Raw genomic sequence first — 25,725 nt, forward strand, 5'->3', positions numbered from 1 at the left:
CGCCGGGGCCCAAGCGCAGCCCTCGCCAGCGGGAGCCTCGAGTGCCGGGCGCCGCCATGGCAGAGGGCACCCGGGACGAGCGGTTCCTCTACATGATCTCCTGCTTCAGGCCGCGGCTGAAGCAGTTCATCCAGGTGCAGCCCGTGCTGGACCGGCTCCCCTCGCTGAGCGTGGAGGACAGGGACAGGGTGCGTGCGGCCGCCCTGCAGCGGGGCGCGGCGGCGGGCGCGGAGGAGCTGCTGCGGGCCGTGGAGCGGGGGCCCCGCGGCTGCGGCTGGATCCGCGAGTTCCTGCAGGCGCTGGAGCACGGCGGCTGCAGCCTGGCCGCCTGCTACGCCAACCCCAGCCTGAGCCAGCTGCCCTCGCCGGCAGAGGAGGCCGAGCACGACCTCTGCGTGCACCTGGTGCAGCTGCTGCACGGCACGCTGGTGGACAGGATGCGCACCGGGCAGGTGGCCGAGAAGTGCCTGCAGATGGGAATCTTCCAGGACGAGGACGTGGATCGGGTGAGTCCGGGCACAGGCAGTGCCACAGACACTGGCCAGCCCCAGGGGCTGTGGGGCAGGTAGGAAGCCACAACTACAAATGGCACAGTAAATGCAAAAATGAAAGGGGAGTTCCCAGACTTGGGGGAAAATAGATAATGGGTCCAGGTAAACCGATGAAGACTGTTGACAATGGGCCAGCAGGTGGGATGCCGGCTAAGAGCCTGGCAACGAAAAATTCCAGGAACAGAGGGCTCGACCAAGACAGCGTCTAAGTGGAACAAATATGTCAGACTTTACTCACCATTTTGCCGCAGACCTTAGGCTCAGAAGATCATTGTCTTCTGGCCCTTGAACCATACCAGGAAGTAGAGATGGTCTGTAAAGTCCTAAATAATGCTGAATTAAAATAAAGCAAGATTTTCCATCCCCTTTCTTTCTATAGGTTCACTAAGGACTATCACACTAGACAGTGATGTGAGCAGAAATACCAGTTAGACAAGAACAAGGATGTGTTAACCTTTGATGAGAATATTGCTCAGTGTTTATTCCACTTGGCTAAGAATGACTTACCTGGAATGTGAAACCTATTTGAAACTCAAAAAAAAAAAAAAATTGATATCCTGAAACAGCGTTAGAACAAATTAAAATAAAAATTGCCATAGCAATAAGGGGAAAACTGATAAATTAAGAGTGTAACTAAATCACATTTGCACTCTGAGCCTTTGCATCTGCTTTTGAGGTAGTTTTTATGCTCCATCTCAGTTAAATGACTGTAAGATACATAATTTTGTGTTGTCACCATCAGGTGGCAGCAATGATCAGATGCACCCTAATTAGAAGGGAGCCAAGCATGGTAACACAACAGGCAGATGCAGAGGCCTTTTAGGAAGCTGCTGGCTCTGTTCCCCGCTAAGAGGTCCTCATGTTCCCCTGGGTCACATTTTTGCTGCTGTTTTTTTGCTGGTATTTCCATCAAACTACTTGATACCTTCACAATCCTGCCAGTATAAGCTCCAGTGGAGTTTAGGCTTTCCTGATGTCTCCCACTTTCTACACACTTCCTTTTAGTCATGTATTTCAGTCAGGTGTTCCCACTGCTATGCCTGTCTATTTTCTTGCATCTCAGCATGGGTGATTCTCGAGCCTTGAGAAAATGGCCCTTGAGACTGAACACCTGTCTCAAGCTGCTTTTCTCTTGGGGTTTATTCCTCATGTGATCACATGTCAAGTTCTGCTTGTGACAGCCTTGGAACACTGTTCCATAACTTCTTTAAGGGCAATAGCTACTATCTAGAGGCTCAGCTATTGTATTTTTAAGTGGGAGTTGAGATGATGAAGCCAGAGTTTAAGAAGGGAAATGTTCTATTTTATGTATGAGGTCATGTTACAGATTAAGTCTGAGTTTTGGTAAACTGTGTGACACCATTTCTCATTAATCAAGGTTTCCTATTCCCTGAACCAGTCTGAACACCAATTGTTATTCCACAATACTAAGAATTATTATATAGCAGTTACTATTGTAACCATTCCCTCGTACTACCAGTCTCTCCAATTAAATTCCAGATTTAATAGGTTTTATATATCCTACACAAAACCATATGGGATGAACATGAGGTTGGACAAAATTGCAATAATCCTCTTCTGATGAGTGGCAGGTCCACTTTATATCTTTATTTTTCAGTATGCTTGAATGATAACAGGGAAATGCTTTTGCGCCCATACTATTCTTATGAACTTCCTCAGGCCATTTCTGAAGTCTGTGTGAGGTTTGTTTCTGGTTTTTTATTTTTGCCAGATCCAGACTGTTACTGACAATCATGGGAACAGAGATGGTGCAAGGGAGTTACTGAGCAGAATAGTCCAGAAGAAAGATTGGTTCTCTTCTTTTTTGATTGCTCTCCGTGAAACCCAGCATGAAGACCTTGCAGATGATTTAAGTGGAAATACAGGAGGTAATAATCTTATTTCACTGGTACTGATTTGTGGATTTTTAATATCTCTTCTTCTTTTCTTTTCTTTTCTTTTCTTTTCTTTTCTTTTCTTTTCTTTTCTTTTCTTTTCTTTTCTTTTCTTTTCTTTTCTTTTCTTTTCTTTTCTTTTCTTTTCTTTTCTTTTTTTTTTTGTTCTGTTTTTAAGAATCAATGCAGGATTCCCACCATATTGTTTTATTGTGACACTGGGACTAATGCTTTTGATTGTCCAGAGATTTCAAAATCAAGTTATGTAATAGCTTGATAGATTTTTTAAATACTAAAAATCCTTATTAAGCAATATGACAATTACAACAGTATGGATTTAGTTACAATTAAACTGAATCTTACTTTTAAAATGCATTGGTTTTCAGTGTGATTTTTATAATCATTCATAAAACATACTCTGAAAATTAATTTGAACAAACAAAACAGGCTTTACCTGAATTTCTTCTTCAATACAAGTGTTTCCTATACAGAATGGTTTACAAATATTTTTGGCATTTTAAAGTACTTTGCATACTTTAAGACATTCATAAGTCTCAAAACATAAGATTTACTAAAAATAATGGAATAAACCAGTAAAGTGGCTACTCCTTTTCATTCCTGTATAATGTTTATAATACTGTAAAGTTATCCCAGTGCTTCCCTGTATTCTTAAATATAAAAAGGAAAGCAGCTCCAAATAATTTATCCCTTATTTTTAGTCCCAATATGTTTTATAAAATTTTAGAGACTAAATTACTTTAACAGATTTCCCATTTAGCAGCTTCAGCCTGCTCACTTGAGGAGCTCACCAGAACTGTCTGTGTGCTTTTAGTTGCTGCATATGGGTCAGAGCATTAAGATTGAGGTAAGAGGGACATGAAGGTGTCTCTTTCAGCTTTGGACAGGAATCAGATGGCAGTCTGCCAGACACAGACAGGCAGCTGCATTTATTTGAGAATGCAGTTCAGAGATGGTTGAGTGTTGCAGTCTGCAGAACAAGACCAACCAAGTCAGAGCCTCAGAAAACCATTTTGAGTGGAACTCAGGTGCTGGGAATAGCTCAACAGCTATTGTGATCCTAATTTTCATTCTGTGTTGCAACTGTGTGAGGCTTAAATTTTTGTCTTCGCTACTTTGCCATCAGTAAGGTAAACAAAGTAAGAAATATATAGATTATTAATATTCTTTTCATATTTTTATTTTCAATTCTTTTCACATTTTGCATTTCTGAATTTTCAGTGTAGTGCAGATTATAATAGGGTAAAACTGAAGTTTAATTCAGTTGTTTGATGGACTACTGAATGAATGCAATTATTCCACAAGTTCTTTTTAATCTTGGGCGTGTAGGCCCCAAAACAAATTGTGCAGACTAATGTATAAAGCATGAATGGTGTTGCTCTTACCAGTGGATAAGTAATTTTCCATGTACACAGTCCTGTATGTGTGTAGATATGTAAAGTGTGTGGTTGCAGGAGCATGCCCTGACATAAGGTCATAGAGAGGAAACAGTTTCACTGGGCACTGTGATGCTACATTTTATCATTGCAGCTTGACCCCCTGTGATTTGTTACAGTAAAATGCATTGTTATTAGTGAACACCTATGCACAGAAATTGAGAACTTAATAAAAATAAATCTATTAACCTTTTAAAGTTTAAATTCTTAGTAAATATTTATATAAAGGTCAAAATTCCAAACTATAACATTTGAGTCAAGACCAAGACCATAGTTATACTGTTATGTGCTTGATAAAAACGGTGTAGTTCTGTGTTTTCTGTGCTCCACACTAAAAGAAATGAAATATTTTATAGAACTGCCTTAGAATTTCTCTATATTTTCTGGGAACAGAGAATAAACAAAATGGGATGGAGCAGACTGCAAACGAAGAAACAGAAGTTACAAGCCAACCAGGATACGTCATAGAGGAGAATTCAAAACAGGAAGAAAATGTGGATGATAGTTTCAGCAGTGAGAACAGTCTGTTGGAAACATCCATAGAAAAGAATTCTGTGGTGTCAGGTTTGTCCACTAACTGGTATTTTGATCTGGTACCTGTGTGAATAAATGAGTAGTTTTGAAATATATTTAATATTTTGATAAAAATATTAATATTATTCGGTTAGTATTTTATTTCACACTCATCCCTAGCAGGCTTATACTATCCAATGACAACATTAGGTTAACATTGACAACTCCGTACAGTGTTGACTAAGTTTAAGATAAGAGGAATGTTTTTATACCACTAAAACTGCAGCTGAATTAAGTACTTCTTTCTAGAAGGCTGGAAATGCTATATTGAAAAGCATTTTTTGTTTTGAAAAGTTCTTCAGTGTTGTCCAACAATTAATTTTTCTGTTCATTTTAAGGTTTTTTATTTACAGAATATCAGACAACCTTTCTCATTTCTCAACCCCTGGTTTCTCATGTCACATACATACCCAGAAGTACATTTTTAGTAAAAATGTTTAGGAATGGTTGTGGGTTGTTATTCATACAGATCCACTCTTAAAAACATGCCTTGGGAGTTGATTATGAGCGACAGCAATTACCAGCAGCAATGCCCAAACACAGCTGTGAACCAGTCTTTCAAACATTCATTCATTGCATAATTCAGGAACCATGTGTGTTCCAAGTTCACATGGAGCTCAAACAATAGTTACAGCTAAGGTAAATCCTGCCTGAAATTATACTAGTGGGCTGACTCAACCAAAGGAGTAAGACAGCTAAGGCTGCTCTCTTTTTATCAAATATGATTTTTTTTTTAATGACTCTGAAAAACTGCAGCCTTTCATTGTGCAACAGTAGTAGCCTATTTCTCATTTCACATGATATTAACAGGATATCACTGCTTTATAGCAAGTAGTGAATTATTAACTACAGCAAAATTATCAACTTGATTTTCCTGGGTTAGAACATAATTTGGCAGTATAAAGAAGAGGTGCCAAATATTTAATGATAATTCAAAATAGATCAGACTGGATTATTCTTTCTGGATAAAGCTAAGGCTCTTATTGAGCCTGCTAAGGGTAGGTTTTCACTGCTGTTAGCCTGATCTTCTACTTGCCTCTTGTTGGGTTAAGGATTACAGAAAATTAGATCTATCAGTTATTAACTTGTTAAGTTAAAATGTTATTAACTTTTTAGCTAATTGTACCTAAAAAGCTATTGTCTCAGCACAGAACTGAAATTAATAGAGTGGGTATTAGCAGTTTGGGCAGTTGAGCAGATCTGTGCAGTGCAAGTGGGGACAATTGACAGATTCACTGTAAACACGCAGTTCTGAGATGAACCAAAGCAGCAGTGTAGATGCAGGGCTGCCAGGAGGCAGTGCTGCTTGGAGATTTCTGCAGAGGAACTGCCTCTGCATTCAGCCATTCTCAAGTGCAGTAACCTTTGACATCAATGCACTTGTACACTCTGACTTAACAGCACTCCAGTCTTTTTTCATTTCCTATTTCCATCCTTTCTCATGATTTCGTAAGACTGTAATTTTACACCAGGCAGATTAAAATAGAAATGGAACTCAGATTCTACTTCCAAGTGAGCTGGGAACCCACCTAGTTTGTAATTTGATGCTGTCAAGTGTCAGTTTTGCAGTACTCTCCCAGATTCCTTTATGTCGTGAGAAGGGCATATTTCAGTAAGAAGCTTTTCAAGTAATTTGAAATTACTGCAATTTGCCTTGTATCTGGGGTTTCCTCTGATCCTTTTATTTAGGTAGATGAAACAGAGACAGCCAGAAGGTATGAGAGCAGTAAGGCCATAAAAACAAGTAAAAATAGGTCATTTAGCCTAAGAGATAACTAAAGAAAAATTGAGCATGCAAAAACACAGATAAGAAACTTCACACACACAACATTTCACAAAAGCAAGTAAGTTCTTGAGGTCAGTGAGGTCCACACTTGGATTAAGTTGCTGCAGTTACCTATATAAACAACAATTTAAGCCTTTTTCAAGGCTTGCTTTTCATTGCATTCCATTACATTGTCTCTCTACTTAGTACTCAGTGTAAAGTGAATATCTTCCTGTGAAATCTTCCTGTGAAATTCTGAATTACGATGTGCAAGCAGGACTATAAGGGAAGATTAGCAAAAGTGGTAAAAACAGCTGTTAGAATAATAACTCTTTTATCTTCATTATTTTGGATATGCTTACTGATTTGGATTTTTAAAAAATTATTTTCTTTTAAAATAATTCAAGTAAGTTGCCACAGTTGAAAAAGGAGAATGCTGTTCTGTTCACCTTTCATTTGGAAGATGAGTATTTTGCATTTCACATCACCACTGATGTTTTCTGTTTGAGAGATTGTTGTATAATGCATGCTGCACGTTGTAATTAAGATAATTGTGTACAAAACACTTTATGGATTCATATTCTCATGACTTTCAGAAGGTCAGTTTAGATGGGAGACCATATGGACAAGATACACAAAATTTTAATTTTGTCCTCTCTTTCCTATTTTATGTGGATTCTTATGTGGATTCCTGGAAAGTGAAAGCAAGAGATAGCAGTGTCGTCTTCATAACTGAGTTCCTACTAATGCTACTAATTAGTTTGTCACAGGTCTTTGAACATGGCTTGTAACTGGTGAGGTTTTCTTCTTTTTTGTGCCTTTCTGTTGATTGCATTCATTTGTTAGAAAAACTACTAAACCTGACTCCTAGTGATAGCTAAGATAGCTTCATAACTTTACTGAATGCAGACTCGGTTCAATTTCCACCTCACTCACCAAGACTTTATAGTGTATATTTTAGGCATTCCTTTCTAGGACACTGTAACTTCTATTCAGTGCTAAATTCTCATTCACAGAATCTATTTTGCTTTATGAATAATTTTTTGGGGGACAATAAGTTGCGAAAAATATGTATATTAGAATGCAGGATATCGTATATTATAATAGGATATTCACTGGAAAGAACTTGGTAGAAACACAAGCTCACTAGCTAATTAAGCAAAACACTGGTCAACGGTATTATTCCGACTGATTCCATCTGCACACTGTGGGTTCAGTTGCAGAGTGCTGTCGGCAGGCTGATAGCTCAGAGTGATGCTGTTTGCAGCAGATTTTCCCGCAGAACAGGGTATCTCTCTCCTTAGATACTAAAAGGAGTGAGTTTTGGGAAGGGCAGCTTTATGAACGGTGCTGGCGGCCCCAGATGAGCGCGTGTTAGGCGTGCATGGCCCGGCAGAGGGCGAGCGGAGCACGGCGAGCTCCGCTGCGGGGCCGCCGAGCGGCTGCGCCCGCGGCATCGGGGCGGCCGCTTCTGCTCCTCACGATTCAATAGCTCATCACTGCTTGTACTCGCTTGGGATTCAATAGCTCACCACTGCTTCTATTTACTCGGAAACTACGGTTTGCGCTTTTCATGTTATACGAAGAAACTTAAAAAAAAAAAAAAAAAAAAAAAAAAAAAAAACAACAAAGAACAAACAACAACAAAGAACAAACCAGAACAAACAAAGTTCTGGTTTTGTTTTTGTTCTACTACAGATGTAGCTCTCGTGGCTTACAGAGTAAAAGGGAATATTCAGTTTGCCAGCAACTTTTTTTTGGCCTTTTACCTTTCTGGAAAGATACGGTAAAATAGGACTAAGGGGGATTTTGCAGGTGATGATGTCTGGAACCCCTGGTTTTAGGCAATAAATCATGATCCATAGTGCCTTACCTCTGCCATGCTTTAGATATTAATCTTCCACTCCATACATATTTTCTTCCATAAGAAAATGAATTGCGGTTTTCGGTTTTTTTAATCTTTACCAAAAATAGAGAACATTAGATCTCAGCCATCCCCACCTGACATTCATCTAACCTACTTTAACAACTCAGGGGGAGAGCAAACAATATGCATTTGCCATTAATATTTGTACAGCAAATATATTACGATACATTTCTTTGTGTTTTTCATTTAGAGTCAGATGTCTCCATAGGAGATGGCAGTGTCAGTAACTTGAATGAAAACCTGGAGCAGGGCTGCACAACCAGTGATTCAGGTACATTTTCCCTTCTGTTATTTAGTAATTATAAAGTAAGCTCTGGGGGAAGTACTCTGTGAGTGGGTTAAAACAAAACTCAGTGGAGGGCTTTCTTTCTCTGTAAACTCTAGTTCACTGTATTTAGATTCAGACTTCCTCTTACTTTGTTGGAAAACAGATACCATTTTTAGTGGTCTGGACCTAAGTCCTAGCCCCAAAACAGTCGATTTACTGAGGTCATCTGAACAGGGCTCTAGACATTATCATTGTACAAACTGGTCAGTGAGGCACAATGATGAAATCACGTAGGCTGAAGGGACTAGAAGTCATCCAGTGCAGTCACCTGGACAGATATTCATAATGCTGCCATACAGACATGTTTCTTTTGCTCTCAGAGAGGAGCTAGATTGTGCCTGGCCCCCACATAGGGTGAGAGGGAATAGGAAATTTTAGAGGCAACAAAAGGTGAGCGGAAGCATCTTCTGGGTACCTGCAGAACAATAATGAAGGTCCACTTTGGACCCAAGTACTTTAGTAACCTTATTTGTAAAAGCAACCTAAGCAATGGGGTTGCTATCTGAAGATCTTTGTGAATCTCACATGTAATATATGTGCATGTTCAAAATACAGTTTTAAACTAGATATTGGACTGCATTTAAATGATACTTAGCAGACAGGTATTATCTTGCTATGTATGAAGTCTGACCCAAACTATACTCTGCTGTGGTAGAAGACATGCCAGTACTTTTTTTGTCTTTTTTTTTTTTTTTTTTCCAAACCTCAGGCAAAACAAACTGGGAGTTGTCCACCATGGTGATCAGCCTGTTTACCTATATAGAATGCAAGAACTACTTTTTGGAATCTAGCCTTTATAACTATCTAGCCTTTATAATTTGTGCTGGGACTATGTCTTGTACAAGGGCTAGAAAAAATCTGAACACCTTTCAAGCCAACTGGACTTAATAAACCTAGTATTACATCATTAAGGTCACTGTAAATGCTATTTATCCTATGCCTGCAAAGTGTTTATTAGAAATACTTTTAAAATAGTTTCAAGCTTTATAAGTATTAAAATCCACATATTTTGTAAGTGCACAGAAAATTCAGATCTAAATTGCTACACTACAGCTAAGATTTTAGTCTGTGTGTTGCTAACTCCAAAGAATTTACTTTGCACTTCTTTCGCAACTGAGGACACTTATCAGTCACATTGTATTTTTTGACTCACTCTGTCACATGAAATGCCTGGGCATGGGAACTTCTCTGTTCTGTGGACAGGCAGGCACACTGTGGCAGTTGCTCAGGCTGAGCCAGGCTCATGACATTTGGCAGCACGAATGTATGTATGACCTCATCCTTTAAGATTCCTGAAGTGTCTCTCAGTAAACATATTGGGCATTTGCTGTGTCCAGTAATCCAGAAAAAAACCCCACACACTGCAGTTTTGTGAAGAATGGAGAACAGATTTTTTCACAGTGTTTACTTGCTATGTGTTCTGTATACGTGTGGCTTTTAAAAACAACTAATTTAAAAGTTTTTAAAAGCATCCATGCTTTTTAGTCATGTCTAGTAAACTCAGTGAGAGCAATAATGAGAAAAGAAATGCAAGAAGATGCAGATGCACTATTAATGGATTTTATAATTTGAAATTTTGCAGTAAGACTCTTGTATCAACAAAGATGTTCGGATGGTGTCATTACACAGTGACATGATTTGGATTTTAATGCAAAGAATCATGTGGATTCAGTTGCATTTTTATGGGCAAGGTTCATTTCACATTTTATAAAATTGTGAAGGTAGGACAATAGAATAATTATCATGTTTCTTTTAGCCCAGAGCAGCAATTCACATGAGCCTTGTATGAAGGCAGACAACTTCCCTAACGTTATAATGTGCATGATGAAAAATCTTTAAGTATTTAATTCTTTAATCTGTGAAAGATTCCTGTATTAGCCTTTATCTAAACAAGGGCTAAAGAAGCTAGGAGAGAGCTAAGTTAAATATTTTTCAGGCCTGGACTGTTAATTGAGGATGTTAAGGAACTGAAATTTAACCAAACAGATGGGTGATAAAGTGCTAGTTTCAATATGATTGAGCTATTGAATTTAGCCAACCAGAAAGCAAACAATGTTCTTCCTCAAAAGAGAGTAGTAGAAGTCAGATAAGTAACAGCAAGTACTCTCTGGTGCAAATGTCCCTGTGTCCAGGTAGCACTGCACTCACACTAAAAGGCAAAACAAGCAAAAAACACTTTAGAATGGCATTCAGATGTTTCCATCAGCAGTGTTTTATCAAGCTTCATTACTTTTTGTTAGTTTAATTTTATTTAATGGAATCAAGAATACTAGAAAAATATACTTACTTTCTGTGTAATGTATCAGTGATAATAAAATCCTCATGATTCTGCATTGAATGATATAATCAGGAAAAAAAACTAGGGTTTTTCTCCCCTCATTTTTAATCTAGTACAATGTATTTGTGCATTTTCTTCACTGAGGGCAGTGAATACTTGAAGAGTAAATTTATTTGTAGGAAAAAAACCCATGAAAACTCAATTGAAATAAATCCTTCTGATAGTAAGATATATATACATAAGTTCTGACTCCCTAAATATATGTAAACTCAAGAGACTTGATATGCTTTTCTTACTGCTCAAAATAATTAAACAGTATTTTTCTCTCACTTTTACATTTAGAACATTATTTCTTTTGCAAGCTGTAGTCTAAACTCTACCATTGCACTTCCAATAAGAGATGGAAGGCTTTGGCCTTAGGTGGCAGATGTATATGGCTTTCTAATGAACATCCAATTGCATTATGTATGTGTCAGGCTAAGAAGCAATGTAATCTACCATGAGTAGGTGTGATACATTCTGCAGTTAGCTCCATCTTGTATGGGCAATTGAATTTTCTTATCTATTTGGTCTTTATACTTTATAACTTTCTTGACCATTTTTAAGTGTTCCATATATTTTTTTCTTTCTATGGCTTCATTTTTCATTCTCTGGGAAGTATTTAAAAAGGTAACTCCCTTGTAACCAAATCAATTTCAGTATTGGTGAAGGAGAATGTCACAGAAGTTTGGCTAGATTATAAATATTGCAGCTCCAAACACAACCTTGGTTGGTCCCAGTGCTACTGAACGGTATCATTTGAATTTATACCTAGTAGCAGTCATTTCAACATTCATAGATGAGTGAAACTGTACTGTGGCTTATTCCACCTGCCCTGAGTGGTGACTGAATGGAAGCAGTTCTGATACAGAGTTGCACAGGTCCTCAGAGCAACATTGTCTATACTAGTGTGCTGTTTCTATTCAGAAGATGCTTCTGATAGTAAATTAATATTTTTCCTTTTGACATTTTTTCACTCTGATACATGTTCTGTGCCTCCTGTTTGAAACTTATATTTCGCTGTACCCTTAGATGAAGATGAAGTGGAGAGGAGAGCCTCACCTGAGCCAGATCTGACCCTGAGAGATTACCAGATGGAAGTGGCAAAGCCAGCATTGAATGGGGAGAATATTATAATATGTCTCCCTACAGGCAGTGGTAAAACCAGACTGGCAGTTTACATTACCAAAGATCACTTGGATAAGAAGAAAAGAGCATCAGAGCCTGGAAAAGTCATAGTACTTGTTAATAAGGTAAGTTGGTCCATTTTTTAAAGAATAGTATTTTTCAAACATCATGCATTGTTAATAAAGACATTGTAAAATTAATATAAACACAATTCTCAACCTCACCAGGTGTATTGTGTTTAAAGACATACAGATCTAGACTATCATCTCCATTGCACCATCAACCTTGTGCAAGCACAAATTATGTTAGTGTACCCCAGTGCAAGTGCAAATTTAGATGTGCTGTAATCACATTATTGGGAAAAGTACAATTTAATTTTGAAATGAATTTTGAAAAATAAAAATGAAAACAGTATCCATATCCTCTTATAAGATAAATGTGAAAGCACTTTATAAGCTCAGTTAAATGGCCAGAGTATGCATGGTTTGTTCATTCTTTCAAAGGCTCAGTTAAGCCAAAGTTCTTAGGACAAAAGATTTCACAGGAGAAGTTGCAGGGGGCAATTGGTTGGGGATTTTTGCTGCTTAATTTTATTTTGTTCATCTAACAACATTTGTGGCCAACAGGCATGTATTTTTAAACTTGTGTTTAATATGTTTTAAATTATTTGAAAACTTTTGTTCAGGTTCCACTGGTAGAACAGCATTTAAAAACAGAGTTTAGTCCATTCCTGAAGCGCTGGTATGAGGTTATTGGTTTAAGTGGTGATTCTCAGCTGAAAATCTCATTTCCTGAAGTTGTCAGAAGAAATGATGTCATCATCAGTACAGCACAGATCCTTGAGAATTCACTTTTAAATGGATCCAAGGAAGATGAAGAAAGTGTCCACTTATCAGGCAAGTATTTTATTCTGAAATTTTTACAGAGGGTATAAAAGTATTTCTTTATTCTGGAAAATTGCAGAGTAAAAATGCGCCACATTCAGTAGAATTTTTTTCAATTTATTCATTTTATAAATACAAGCTGTAGCCGAAATCAGATCTCAATTAATAAGCATGCAGGCCAAAATTAGACTCTGTAGTTTGTTTGTACTAAATACTTGTTATGCTTCCTATTTTATCTAAATAAATTCTTAAGCACAACTTTGTGCAAATGCAGTTGTACTAGTTCCACTTTCCAAGCTTGGTAGAGCATTGAGTCATATCACATAGAAGCCATATACAGGATGACAAAAAAAACCCATTAAAGCTCAAATACACTTGGTACTTAAGAAGTACAGTGGAACACAAGATAAAGGCCAATCTGTTGTGAAAGTTATATTCTTTAAACTCTTGTAATGTTGCTAATATATAGTGATATGATGGCTTGTAACTGTGTCTCTCTGAGCTGAGCAGATATAATGGTTTCCTACAACACATGAAGGAAGTTGAAGAAAGCAAAACATAAAGAAGGCAAGATTGTTTTCTCAGAGTACTGAAGTGGCAGGTATCTCTGGGAGATCAGAAAGGAAATGCTATTATCTGTCAGTGAGGTACAAATAGAACAGCCCATGAGGTTAGCTCCCAGGCCTGGGCTGCAGTGACCTTCCTCTGTGAGATGTTAGCTTCTCCCTCTATTTGCCTGCAAATAACTCCTTTTCAGATGGTGAAGGATGTAGAGGAGAGCTGTGATATTCAAAGTAATGGCCCTGAGATAAAAGTATTGGTCTGGGTGTCACAGAGACAGCAGAGAAACCTGAGAGGTCTGTGTCTGTCAGTGCCTAGTGCTGACTGGGGTACTGCTTGATCCAAACTGACTCCTGCAGAGCCACTTGAGTGCCTCAGAATTGCATTCCCTCCTTCAGAATGCCTTGTTATTAACCTAGACAGAGTATAAATAAGTACTTATACTTATTTCCTCTCCACTATATCTAAGTTAATAAACTTTCCTACATCTGAATCATTTTAGAATGCTGTATGGAGGCATCTGAACATTTCTACTGGAATTGCTGGCCTATTTTGAATTGGGCTGAGTCCCAACCAGATTGTGTAATGAAGTTGGTTGAATGGGTTTCACACTTTGTGAAGTTTCCTTCATAAGGAGCTATATTTTTTCCAGAACTCAGGCTGCCCTGCACCTTGGGATTTTTTTTCCGTGCTATTACACCTGTGCTCGTAGGTTCAGCTGGACCAAAGCCAAGCAAGCATGAGCACAGCCAGCTCCATTTCTATGGCTGTGACTTGGTTAACTCTCAGCCTTTATAAATCATCCTATTTAGTTACAAGTTTTTTTCCAGATTTCTGTGCATACTTTTTTCATCTGTTTCCAGAGGTCTGTATTACATGTAACATGGAATTCCAACCCCAGTGAAATGGAGGGGACTCTCTTAATTGCATTTTATCAAATGTTTACTCTCTTTACCAAGGGCTGAAATCATTATATGGACTTTCTAAAAGCTGTGTATCACTTCATTAATAGAAGAAACACCTCCCTTGTGGTAGGTTAGTTTCTACACAAGTAGTTATAGAATACGCATGATGGAGATGATGGTCAAAATCAAAGGGAGTAAGTTCATGTTAGCAGAATAATTGAGAAATTATCATCACTGCTTCTAAAATCTTGCAATGTGTAGAAATCTTGGAAATAAATAAGAATTTAGGTTTGAAACTGCATCACTCCTGTCAAACGGGCTTCCCGAACTGTGAAGACAATCAGCTTTCCCCAGTGACATGGAGCACTGGCTTACTTTCCCAGCAGAAGTATTTAATATAGCCTTCTCCATATAACTTCCCTTGTTTAGTCTCTGTCTTTCTTTAGGTTCTAAATCAGCTGAGACTGATTTAGCTCTTGGTTAATTTCCAACTTCTGCTGCCAGTTGTTGAAAACTGACTCGTAGTGGTGCAACAATTTGATCACATCAATATGTTTACACATCAATGTGTAAACAAGACCATGGAAATTGTCCACGTAAAAAAATATAAGAGTTTAACCCTGATCATTTCAGTGATCTTCTTTACAGTCATATCCACAAACTGTCTTCAAATTGTTGGAAACAATGTAAAATTAGTTACTGGCCAGCTACAGAAGGAGTGGGAGCTCCATAAACCAGTTTTGCTGCTAGAGAAACAGAAAAATGTTCTTGAATCTTTCAGCTCAGAACCTTGAAATATACGTCACTGGCTGCATGTGCAGAAAGATTAAAGATATATTTTCTATATCTTTTGAGAAATTTGAAACAAAAAAAAAAAACACTTTTATTTTTCTTTGTTGTATATTCACATTTTTTGCATGTGAATATACTCTGATCAAAAAGCACATAATACCTGTCTGAATTTCCATTGGTTTCCTCCGCTACAAAAGAGAGATGAGCGGTTGTGCTCCCACTAATCTGTTTGTTCTTTCCAACAACACATCCATAAAGTAATATAAATCTTTTAACTGGACACTAACAGGGAGGAAATCTCTGTGTTGCTACAAAATGGAAGCATATTTTGACCACAACAAGCCTTTCAAGAATGCCTGAAAGGCTTTTAATATATTATGTATCTTCTCAAAAGCAAACAATATGTAGTTTGTCAGACACAGTTATGGATATAAAAGATAGTATTGAATTAAACTATGATATATTCTTACCACTGGTAAGATATGAAAAATATTTCTCTGAAATTCTTTATATAATCAGATTGTTTCTGCAAAAATATAAAGTCTTTTTCCCATTAAATGAAATGTAAAACTACTTGGCACATCAGGACTGTAGCAAAGGTTCCAAAGTCCATTAAATATATTCAACATCCATCCACACCTTCCTCCAGTACTTCAATTTCCTAGTACATTAGCTCTCAGACAAACTGATGGGTTCTTTTCAACACCATCCTTACCTGTTACAAGATTTAGTCACACAAATGCTGCATTTGAAATAGAATTATTCACTTTAGGAGTCTTTTTTTTTTTCCAGATTTTTCCCTCATCATCATCGATGAGTGTCATCACACTCAAAAGGAAGGTGTCTACAATAATATAATGAGACGTTACTTAAAAGAAAAGATGAAGAACAGGAAGCTGGCAAAAGAAAACAAACCACTGATTCCACAGCCTCAGATTCTGGGACTTACAGCCTCACCTGGTGTAGGAGGTGCAACATCCTACTCAAAAGCTGAAGAGCATATTCTGAAAGTAAATAGCCCTAACGCTTAAAATCATCAAAAGGATATTGTCTTGTTCAAGTAAAACTTTTGAAATCAGTTTTAGGCTCCAAATAGACAATCTGATTTTTTTTTTTTCTTGTGTACATGGAAGTTCAGCTCATAAACATTAAAAAATAATGGAAATCTATATACAAATATAGGTTACTTTGCAGGAGAAGTAGGGTTACTGAAAAGGGAAGTTAAATGATTGCCTCACTTGAAAAAAATTCCCAAGTTAAGATCAGAGACAGGAAATCCACAATGTAGTACAATCTTATGGTTATTGAAAGTCTTATTGTTCCATTGATGGCTTATAATTTACTGTGTCTTCCTAAATACTAGAGACATAATGTATTTTATATCTGTATTTCTAGAGTGACTAAGATGAGCATTTTTGTGTCAAAAAATTAAAAACAATGTTGAATACTTAAACAAAGCAGAAACCACTTGTGAGATACAGGTAGCATACAAATGTGTTTTGTTTTTTTCAGTTAGAGTTACTCACTGAGGTTGCACGAACACCTCACTAAAGATAGTCTGTTAAATTCTATACTTAAAGAAACTATATTTTACTTGAAATTAAATAGTTTTGCATTAGTAATAAAAAACTATAATTTAGCCCAGTACTGCAGTGAAAGCTCCTGACTAGTAAATTCTGTTCTGGTCTCCTGACTAGAACAGAACATGATATTGAATAAGTGAAGCCTGCAAGAATGTTTTATGCTGTATTGAAGTAGAAAGAATTGCAAAGAATTTTGACACAAAAACTTGCTGGCAATGGAAAAAGCGGAAAATTCCTTTTCATCAGCTCTGAATTCCTAGGGACAGGATTCTGGGATTTGTATTTTAAGATTAATCTGAATCTGTAATCTGAATATGCAAGCTGAAATATACAACTACCACTGAAGACATTAAAAAGATCACCTGTCAGTCTTCCTTTACTGTTTTCTCTGTTCAGAGTAATGTTGCGGTTTCCCGTATTACTTAATGACATACACATATTTTCTCCTTGGAAAAGGTCAAAAGCAGAAAAGTCCAGTTCAGTTGTGCACTTAGCACAGAAATTCTCTCTATGTCTTCCTGTTCCAGGAAAGATTATCTCAAATTATTTTCTACTTTTATAACAGTTCTTACTTTTATAATTAATCCCTAGTATTTTTATTTATTTTGTGCTCCAAAATCTATTCTTCCAAAGTACTGATGATATATTTTCCCTCTCAAAATACTTGGTTAGCATCCTGATCTACAATTTTTTCCTGTATGCAAGAATCACTTCTGGCCTAAAAAGTAACTTGTGCAGTTTATCTTAAATGTTTTTCAAAGATTTGGACTTTCTTGTGCTGATACTGCCTTTATCCAATTTTTGTGGGAAGAAAGTCAAGTTATATAAACTTTGATATCTAAATAAGAAGGTCTGTTGCATTCATTCAGTTTTCATGTGAAATAACTCATTCAATATTAAATAAATAACATTTTGTTTTCTCCCAGATCTGTGCCAATCTTGATGCATGTAGAATTATGACTGTTGAAGAGCATGCCTCCCAGCTAAAGAATCAGGTGAAGGAACCGTCTAAGAAGACTGTGATTGCAGATGACAAAAAAAGGGTATGTTTTTTTTTTTTAAATCAGTATTAAAGTAATATTTCCCTTTAAAAATGTCTTGTACAGTATCAAAAACTTTTGCCTAATACTCTTTTTCTATAGACTTTTGATGATCCAGAGTGCTGATTTCAGTGTTGTTGCTTGCCTGTTTCAAAAAGCATCAGTAAAGTCAAATAGAACAAAAATTTACTTATATCAGTTATATTTTGAGTTATCTGGTCAAAAGGCCTTCTAAAGCTGAAATTTGTATTGGAGTGATGATATTATATTATTTTTTTTTAAAAAGCGCTATTTCACAGTATAATTTTTGTAATATTCTGAACTGTTTATTTCCATATCACTAAACACACTTAACTTCTTTAATTTAAGTTTTAAAAAATTAGCCAATGTTTTTGTGGCCAGAATATGCTTGATTACTTTGCCTGATCAATTTATTTCTAGGATCCATTTAAAGAGAAAATTACTGAGATCATGACAGAAATACAAAACTATTGCCAGCTGCACCCAAAGCCTGAGTTTGGAACTCAGACATATGAACAGTGGGTGATCAGAGAAGAGAAAAGAGGTAACTGCATAGCAAATATACCCCAGCTTTGGATTTTATTGCATCATTCTATGCTAAGACTTTTTTTGTATTTTTGTTCCCTTCTAGCTGCAAAAGAAGAAAAACGCAGGGAACGTGTCTGTGCAGAGCACTTGAAGAAATACAATGATGCTCTCCAGATAAATGACACCATCCGAATGGTGGATGCCTACAATCTCCTAAATAACTTTTATAAAGAGGAGAAAAGTAAGAAGACAGTAAGGAGTGATGATGATGATGATGATGATAAACCAGCAGTATCAAAACAGGATGAAACAGATGAATTTCTAATAGGTTTATTCCATGGTGAGTTTGAAATACATTGTGATATTTAATAATTGAAATCTGTAATTCTGCACTAACATGGTTTGTGTGGGCCCATTAGTTACTGCATCCTAGAGACTGCTGTGTTGTTTATTATCACAGTACCTTGATATCCCACTTCATACAGTTTTGAATCCATTAAACATCATAGTGGGATCATGTCATAATATGTAATAATGGTTCTTCAGCTCCCACCTAAAGGCACCTTTGTTTTTGCTGCCAGTAAGTAAAAACTCTTTTCTGCTTTTATCCAGTGAAGTGTCCCTGAGGACACTCTTAACAGATACATAAAATACGTATTTCAGTAGATACTCTGGGGGAGGCAAAAGGTTGAGCAAATGGAATACAAAAGTAATGAAATAATGAGTTCTTAACCAACCCTTCCTGCCAAAATTTGTTTGTCTACATACTAAGAAAGGAAAGTGCTGACTTTGATTTAGTTTCAGGAAAAGAATGTTTAGTTAGAGAATTAAACAAAAGATCAAACTGCAAAGACCAAAGTTAGTTATTTTTTTTCAGATCAGTCACCTTGGAACTAGGATTCATTCATGAATCTTCTTTACCCAGTTTTTTCCTTTACTGCCTTTGCAATGAGAAAGAGCTAGACAGGTTTGCTCCCATCACCCATGGTTCTTGGGTGGTGCAAACAAAAACAGATTATACTGCAGAGTGTGACCCAGCTTCATGTATCCAAAGAGCTACAGATTTTTTTCACTATCATTGAGAAATGAAAAAAAAAGAATAAAAACTATAGGTTAGATAATGTCACCATGGTTTTAATGACTCTTCATGCATGTCTATTCCCCCTTGTTTAGATTTTCAGTAGTGAGCTGTTGCTGAGAACCAAAAATTTAAACCAACTAAAAATGAAACTCAGTGTCATTAGTATAATTTCTGGTTGCTTTTATTTCTGCAGGTAAATGAAGTCCAAAGAACCTGTCAATGAAAAATAAATTCCATTTTGTTAGGATTTCACCACTGAAAGTGCTAGGAGTAATAGAAGAAAATCTAAAATTTCTCAGCTTTAAGAGCAGAATTCATCTTTGGGTGATAACTGCCCTGGGGCCCTTAGTGTAGGTTTAACTAAGGTGGAAAATTGTGGGAGTTTGTTATATTTATCTACTTTTTGTGTGTGTTTCTATGATTGATTGCATTCTAAAATATGAATAAGAATAGTCATAAAGTCATTGTCTAGATGGAGTAGCAGTTTGTGGTACATTGAGTATGATTGCCTTGAATTAGGTACACTGCAATAGTCTGCACAGGGTCATGGCATCAGAGTGTACTAACACACACAGTCCCTGCCTTGAAGTGCTCTTGTGTTTGATAATCATCTGATAATGACATAGGTTTTTAAATGTTAGAATTTTTTAAAAAAATTTAAAACACATAAGGAATCCTCCCTCCTTCAGGTCAATAGATCCAGTTGAAAAGAGTCATTCACTTGACAGTTCACTGAGTGCATTGAAACATCTTGGAGCTCCAGTATCAATAACAACATGCCCATGCTGGTGTCTACTGTGCGGCATGTTTCTAGTGAGGATTCCTACTTTAATTCATGTCCCATGGACAATTTATGTCTACATTTATAAAAACATTACCAGCTCTGAGGCTGTGCATATTAATCTGTTTCTCCTTGTAAGACTTTTTTTCTGTGATTTTAAAATAGTTTTGTAAATATTACAAGCTTTGATTTAGCTCTTTATTACAGTGCATTTGACTCTATACCAACTTTGTGTGTATAGACAGGTTTTTTCCTTTGGCTTATTCTCACCATGAAATATAGGCAAAGTGTATGATAATGGTGATTTATTTTGGTTGATTAGTGCATTTTTAGTGACTATAAACTCACTTCAGAAATAATTGGTATGCCACAGCTCTTCAAACTGAGTGTGAATTAGCCATGCTGGGAGAATTATATAGAAAGTTGTTCTTTGCTTTGTGAGTTTTGGGGTTTATTTTGTTTTGAACTATTGTTTTACATGGTTACATTTTCTTAATTTACATCTGTTCTTTTTAAAGCAAAAAAGAAACAGCTGAAAGAGTTGAGTAGAAAGCCAGAAAATGAAAATGAGAAGCTAATGAAGTTGAGAAATACTTTAATGGAGGAGTTCACGAAGACTGAGGAACCTCGAGGAATCATTTTCACAAAGACTCGTCTAAGTGCCTTTGCACTTTTCCAGTGGATTAAGGACAACCCAAAATTTGAAGAAGTGGGAATTAAGGCCCATTATTTTATTGGCTGTGGACATAAGAGTGAAATGAAGCCCATGACTCAGGTATAGAACCATGCATGTCAACATTACCTCTTGTACATGATTTTGGAAAACAGCTTGTCTTAGTACTAGGCCAGTGAACTGAAGTTGGGAGCCCAGAGTTCTTGTTTCAGACCTGCCAGCAACTTATCTTCATAAAGATATGTGAATAATAATGTTGGAATAATTTTATTTCCACAAGTGACAAGCTTTTTTGGTTTTGGATTCTGTGGCAATAGGAGTAGGCAGCATCCATTGCCTAGAGAAGTGTATAGTCAAAAAGGACCCAAGTTGTAGCAGGGCATGGGAAGCAAAAGTAAACAAAATGGAAAGAGCCAAAATGCAATTAAATGAGTTTATGCTTATCAGGAAAACTGTAATTCACATTATTTTTTAGCTGCTGAATTGAAAAATACAACTACAAAGGTGATTATTCCTGTCTTTTTGTAGTATCATTGCTTAATTCAAATTACACCAATTTATATGCATGCTTCACACTGACACATAACCATTGAAAGAAAACTTGCCAAAATTGATACCAAAAATATCACAATATATCACTTAGTTGTGTCCATCTTGTACCATTATGTTGATTTCATACACCACATCTCTCTAGTGATTTATACTTGCACTTAAGACATTTTCGAATCAAATTACTTCACATCTCTTCTGTTCTGGTCTTTACTCCCCATACCAGCATTTACGCAAAAATGGTGTGTTTTGCTGCTGGGCAGAGTCCATTTTCTTCTGCTGCACTGAGTTTCAAGGAAAAAAGCTGTCTCAAAAAAATTTCTCCAAAAGTTGCTTGAGTTCTATCAAACTTGGAATTTAATTTCTGTGGCACATTGCACAAACAAAACAATAACTTCTGCATTTTGAAAGTGAATATAGCAAATAGCAAGTTTCTGTTCCTCTGCTCAAGCTGGTGACAAACACCCAGTTGATTCAGAAGTCTGTGATTTAGATATTTTCTTTTTTAAATGTATCATTGTTGTTCTTTTTGGTGCTACCCAGATCACCAGAGTTATGGTCTCCATTTATTATGGGGAATTTTAAGTGCTTTAGAACTAGAGCTGGAAGTCTGTATTTTAATCTGAAATTACTGAAGTGATAGAAATCCCATCTTATGAGTAAGTACTTACAAATTTGAAAACAATAGAACAACTATATTAGCAAATCTTCTAGTACCTGTGACATAGGCTACAAAGTTCCAAGCCCAATTACCATAAAAGAATTGGCTTCTGTTCCCTCGTCCCTCAAAATACGGTGCTGAACTCCTGTTATATTCAATAGGAACTCCTTCTTTTGCAAGATGCTTAAATGCAGTTTTTAAAGCCACTTGATTTTTGGCACTCAGCTCAGAAATGATGGGACTGTAATTCCTGAAACTCGTTAATTAGAAGAAACTAATACTTGAATGTTAATTTGATGATTTTAATTTACAGAATGAGCAAAGGGAAGTAATTGATAAATTTCGATGTGGAAATGTAAATTTGCTACTTGCCACTACTGTAGCTGAGGAAGGCCTGGACATCAAAGAGTGTAATATTGTTATTCGCTATGGCCTCGTCACCAATGAAATTGCCATGGTGCAGGTATGAGTTTTCTGCATGCATAACTTATTTTAATAATGCTTTTCTTTTTGCAATGGAGAAATGGTGAATCCTATACCTGACATTTGCAAATAATTTTTAAATACTTGAATGCTAAAAGAGAAAACGTTCTTGCAACAAGGTTCGTTTCCAATTTCCATCCTCAGTCCGTATGCAATATAAAATTTGCCTCTCTCTGTGATGGTGTAGCATCTGTTCAAAGTTCTACACAAGCATTAAGCTCTTTTAGTAGAAGAGATACCTGAATATGGTCAGACCAGTTGATACAGGAGGCATTTGTACCACCAGTGTATGGACACCACACCATCATCAGCTAAAGAGAGATTATTACATATCAGAATACCAGTTTGATACATGCTCTCATTTAACTTGTGAACACAAATATTTTTATATTTAATATTTAAATGCATGCTTATATTTTGGCAACAAAATGTAGTTTTGGCATTGCAAAACATGCTAATCACAAATCTCCTGAACAGATCTCACAGGTATCATGGATGATACTGCAGAAATAGTATGTGTTATTTACTGATTCTTTATCTGTCAGAGTTAAATGGAAAAAGCTGCACTTTGGGGATAGTGCATATGGAATAGTGCATATCTTCCATTACAAAACTAGGAAAAATTGTTGTTTGATGTAATAGGGAGTGTTGTGGTGTTTATTTTTGTGTTCCTTGCAAATTGTAGGCGCGTGGTAGAGCTCGAGCTGATGAAAGCACCTATGCTCTTGTTGCTTCAAGTGGCTCAGGGGCTGTTGAACGTGAAAATGTTAATATTTTTCGTGAGAAAATGATGTATAAGGCCATTCAGCGAGTCCAGAAGATGCCACAGGAAGAGTATTTAAATAAGGTATTAACTGCAACTCTGCACTTTCCCTTTAAAGAAAACTGATTTATATTGTATGAAATACTTTCTATTTGAAATCTATTTAGAGGAGAATAACTTAAAATAATACTAGTTAGTACATATGGCTTTGAATTCTTTTGCCAATATTTGTTTTATAGTCTGTTTTCTTGTCCTTTAGAAAAGTCTGGTTTTCTGTTGGTAAGGGGAAAACACACAAGCAAGGGAAAATTGACTAGAAGTCATGTTGTCAGTGAACTCAGTAAAATAACTGAGAAAGAAAACTCTAACTGTCATTCCAGCAGAATGTTACAGTGCCCTTACTGATCTGTTTCTAGATTCAGAGTTTCCAGTTGCAAAGTATAGTGGAAAAACAAATGAAGGTGATGAGAGATCAGCGCAAGACATATAAGAAAAATCCTTCACTAATAAAATTCTTATGCAAAAATTGCTCCAAGTTGATATGTTCTGGAGAAGACATACAAGTTATTGAAGACATGCATCATGTTAGTGTGAAAAAAGATTTCCAGTAAGTGTTTATGAACTACTTTATTTCTTTTAGCCAGAAACAGATTTTCTTTTCATCAAGGCTGTAACAGGGCCTGTAACCCTCTAGGCCCTGTGAGAAAAAAATAGATTGTTCCAATATTGTTGGGTCCTAGGCTCCATGGAGTTTACAGTTAAGGAGCTTGAACAAAATGTTTGTTCTTATTCCTGTTTTCAAAGTGAATTGAGTTTAAGACTTCAAAAAAAAAAAAGATGCAGCTTCTGTGGTACTATTAACTAGGTCACTTACTGTGTAGTATGGTATGTATTCCTTTCTGCACAGGCTAATAGTAACCTTCAGGATCAAGTACTCCCTAAATAAATGATTCAAGAATATACACATACTGTGCAGGTCTGGGTAGTCAGAACCAAATGATTCTGTTAAGGGTTAAGGTTGAACTACAGGGAATAAAAAGAAAACCTTTAATTTTCAGGTATTATTTCGTTGACAGTTCCATGGCACCTGAAAAAACAAGCTAGTTCTGTCTGTTATTAGAACAAGAGCCTGCTGCTCCCACTTTAAGGTGTTTGAGGGCAGGTACAGCTCCTGAAATGCAATGAAGAGGGACATGCAGTACATGTGTATTTCATCATTACTTAGGAGCATGAAGCATGACCTTGCATTTCTCAAACAGTCAGAGAGTCTATGACTTTTTAGGTTTCATATCTGATTTCAGCAATCTTAGTCACTGTTTATATATGTCTGTATGTAGCATGGAATGACCAATGGATTCTCATGGATGCTGTCTGTTTTTTAGAAGTCTTTATCATGTAAGAGAAAATAAAACACTGCAAGATAAGCATGCTGATTACCAGACAAATGGGGAAATTATATGCAAAGACTGTGGACAGGTGAGGAATATCTTATTTTCATACTCTTCTTGCTGTCTGTATTTGTTTCTGTATAGTGGTCTTGTCTTATTTTATCTGAAATACAATTTCCTTCTACTTGCAGACTTGGGGAAATATGATGGTTCACCGAGGTCTTGACCTGCCATGTCTAAAAATTAGAAATTTTGTGGTTGTGTTTGCAGACAAGAAAACAACAAACGATATTTTTAAGAAATGGGGAGACTTGCCTATCAGGTTTCCTAGTTTTGATTATTCAGCTCACTGTCCTTCAAGTGATGAAGATTAAGGACTTGGAATGAAAATAGAAGCACTTTTCAACTTCTCTGTTGATCAGAAGCTCCTGTGTCCCATAGAGAATGCTGCATCATAAGCACTGTAAAAGCTCCTGGACATAAGGAAACTGTCTTGAAGACAAAAAGCGAAACAAGAAAGGAGAAGGACAAAGTCACACAGCTGCTATCTGCACTCTGATTTGTACTCCTGGACAAAGATGGCAAATGCATTGTAGTCATATGTATTATGTATTTATGGAACAAACTTCTGTCTCTTTTCACTACAGAATGACAACACCGTTCAAAAGCGTGTTAGATGACCTCTTATCAATCCCAGAACGTTGAAAAGAGACCTTAGGATATACCATGGTCATTATTTTCTTCATGCTGTAACCATTTTGAAGATACTTATCTCAAAAGAGGAGCCATGTAAAGAAGATATTACCCATTATTTCTGAATCACTGTTGCTACATCAGTGTTTTCATGACTGAATTCCTCCCTTCATAAATATAGTTGAAAGCTCATACACTTCGACAGATTAAAATTAGGTTTCCTTTAGAAGACATTTCAAGAAATCAAGCCCTTAACATGAAATTGATTATTTTCGTGTCCAAGATTTGGCACATTGCCAAAGTGACTCTCTGTGTGTCACTTTCATAGGATTGTTAGCCTGGCTACATAATGAGGTCTGCATTTTTTTTTCAATAAATTGCTGTAACTAATGTTTACCAAC

At 36.7% G+C, this 25,725-nt stretch overlaps 1 protein-coding gene across 1 annotated transcript; it reads left to right on the forward strand.

Moving 5' to 3' along the window:
• IFIH1 (interferon induced with helicase C domain 1) lies at positions 1-25,725 on the forward strand. Its single transcript, XM_053982872.1, has 16 exons — positions 1-506; positions 2,284-2,440; positions 4,294-4,464; positions 8,356-8,436; positions 11,843-12,063; positions 12,624-12,834; positions 15,873-16,090; positions 17,590-17,706; positions 18,145-18,268; positions 18,356-18,592; positions 20,633-20,889; positions 22,311-22,460; positions 23,166-23,327; positions 23,660-23,850; positions 24,626-24,719; positions 24,823-25,725. Exons 1-16 carry the CDS (start codon positions 57-59, stop codon positions 25,003-25,005), a joined length of 3,024 nt encoding a protein of 1,007 aa, XP_053838847.1. The 5' UTR covers positions 1-56; the 3' UTR covers positions 25,006-25,725.

The sequence above is a fragment of the Vidua macroura genome, chromosome 7 (assembly GCF_024509145.1).
Source record: "Vidua macroura isolate BioBank_ID:100142 chromosome 7, ASM2450914v1, whole genome shotgun sequence".
Lineage (NCBI taxonomy): Eukaryota > Metazoa > Chordata > Aves > Passeriformes > Viduidae > Vidua > Vidua macroura.

What these genes read in the sequence shown, in the direction of transcription:
- IFIH1 (XM_053982872.1), top strand. Translation starts at nt 57, where the DNA reads ATGGCAGAGGGCACCCGGGACGAGCGGTTCCTCTACATGATCTCCTGC. An exon ending in CTGCACAACCAGTGATTCAG is followed by an intron (nt 8,437 to 11,842) that starts GTACATTTTCCC and finishes CTGTACCCTTAG; the next exon opens with ATGAAGATGAAGTGGAGAGG. An exon ending in TCATAGTACTTGTTAATAAG is followed by an intron (nt 12,064 to 12,623) that starts GTAAGTTGGTCC and finishes ACTTTTGTTCAG; the next exon opens with GTTCCACTGGTAGAACAGCA.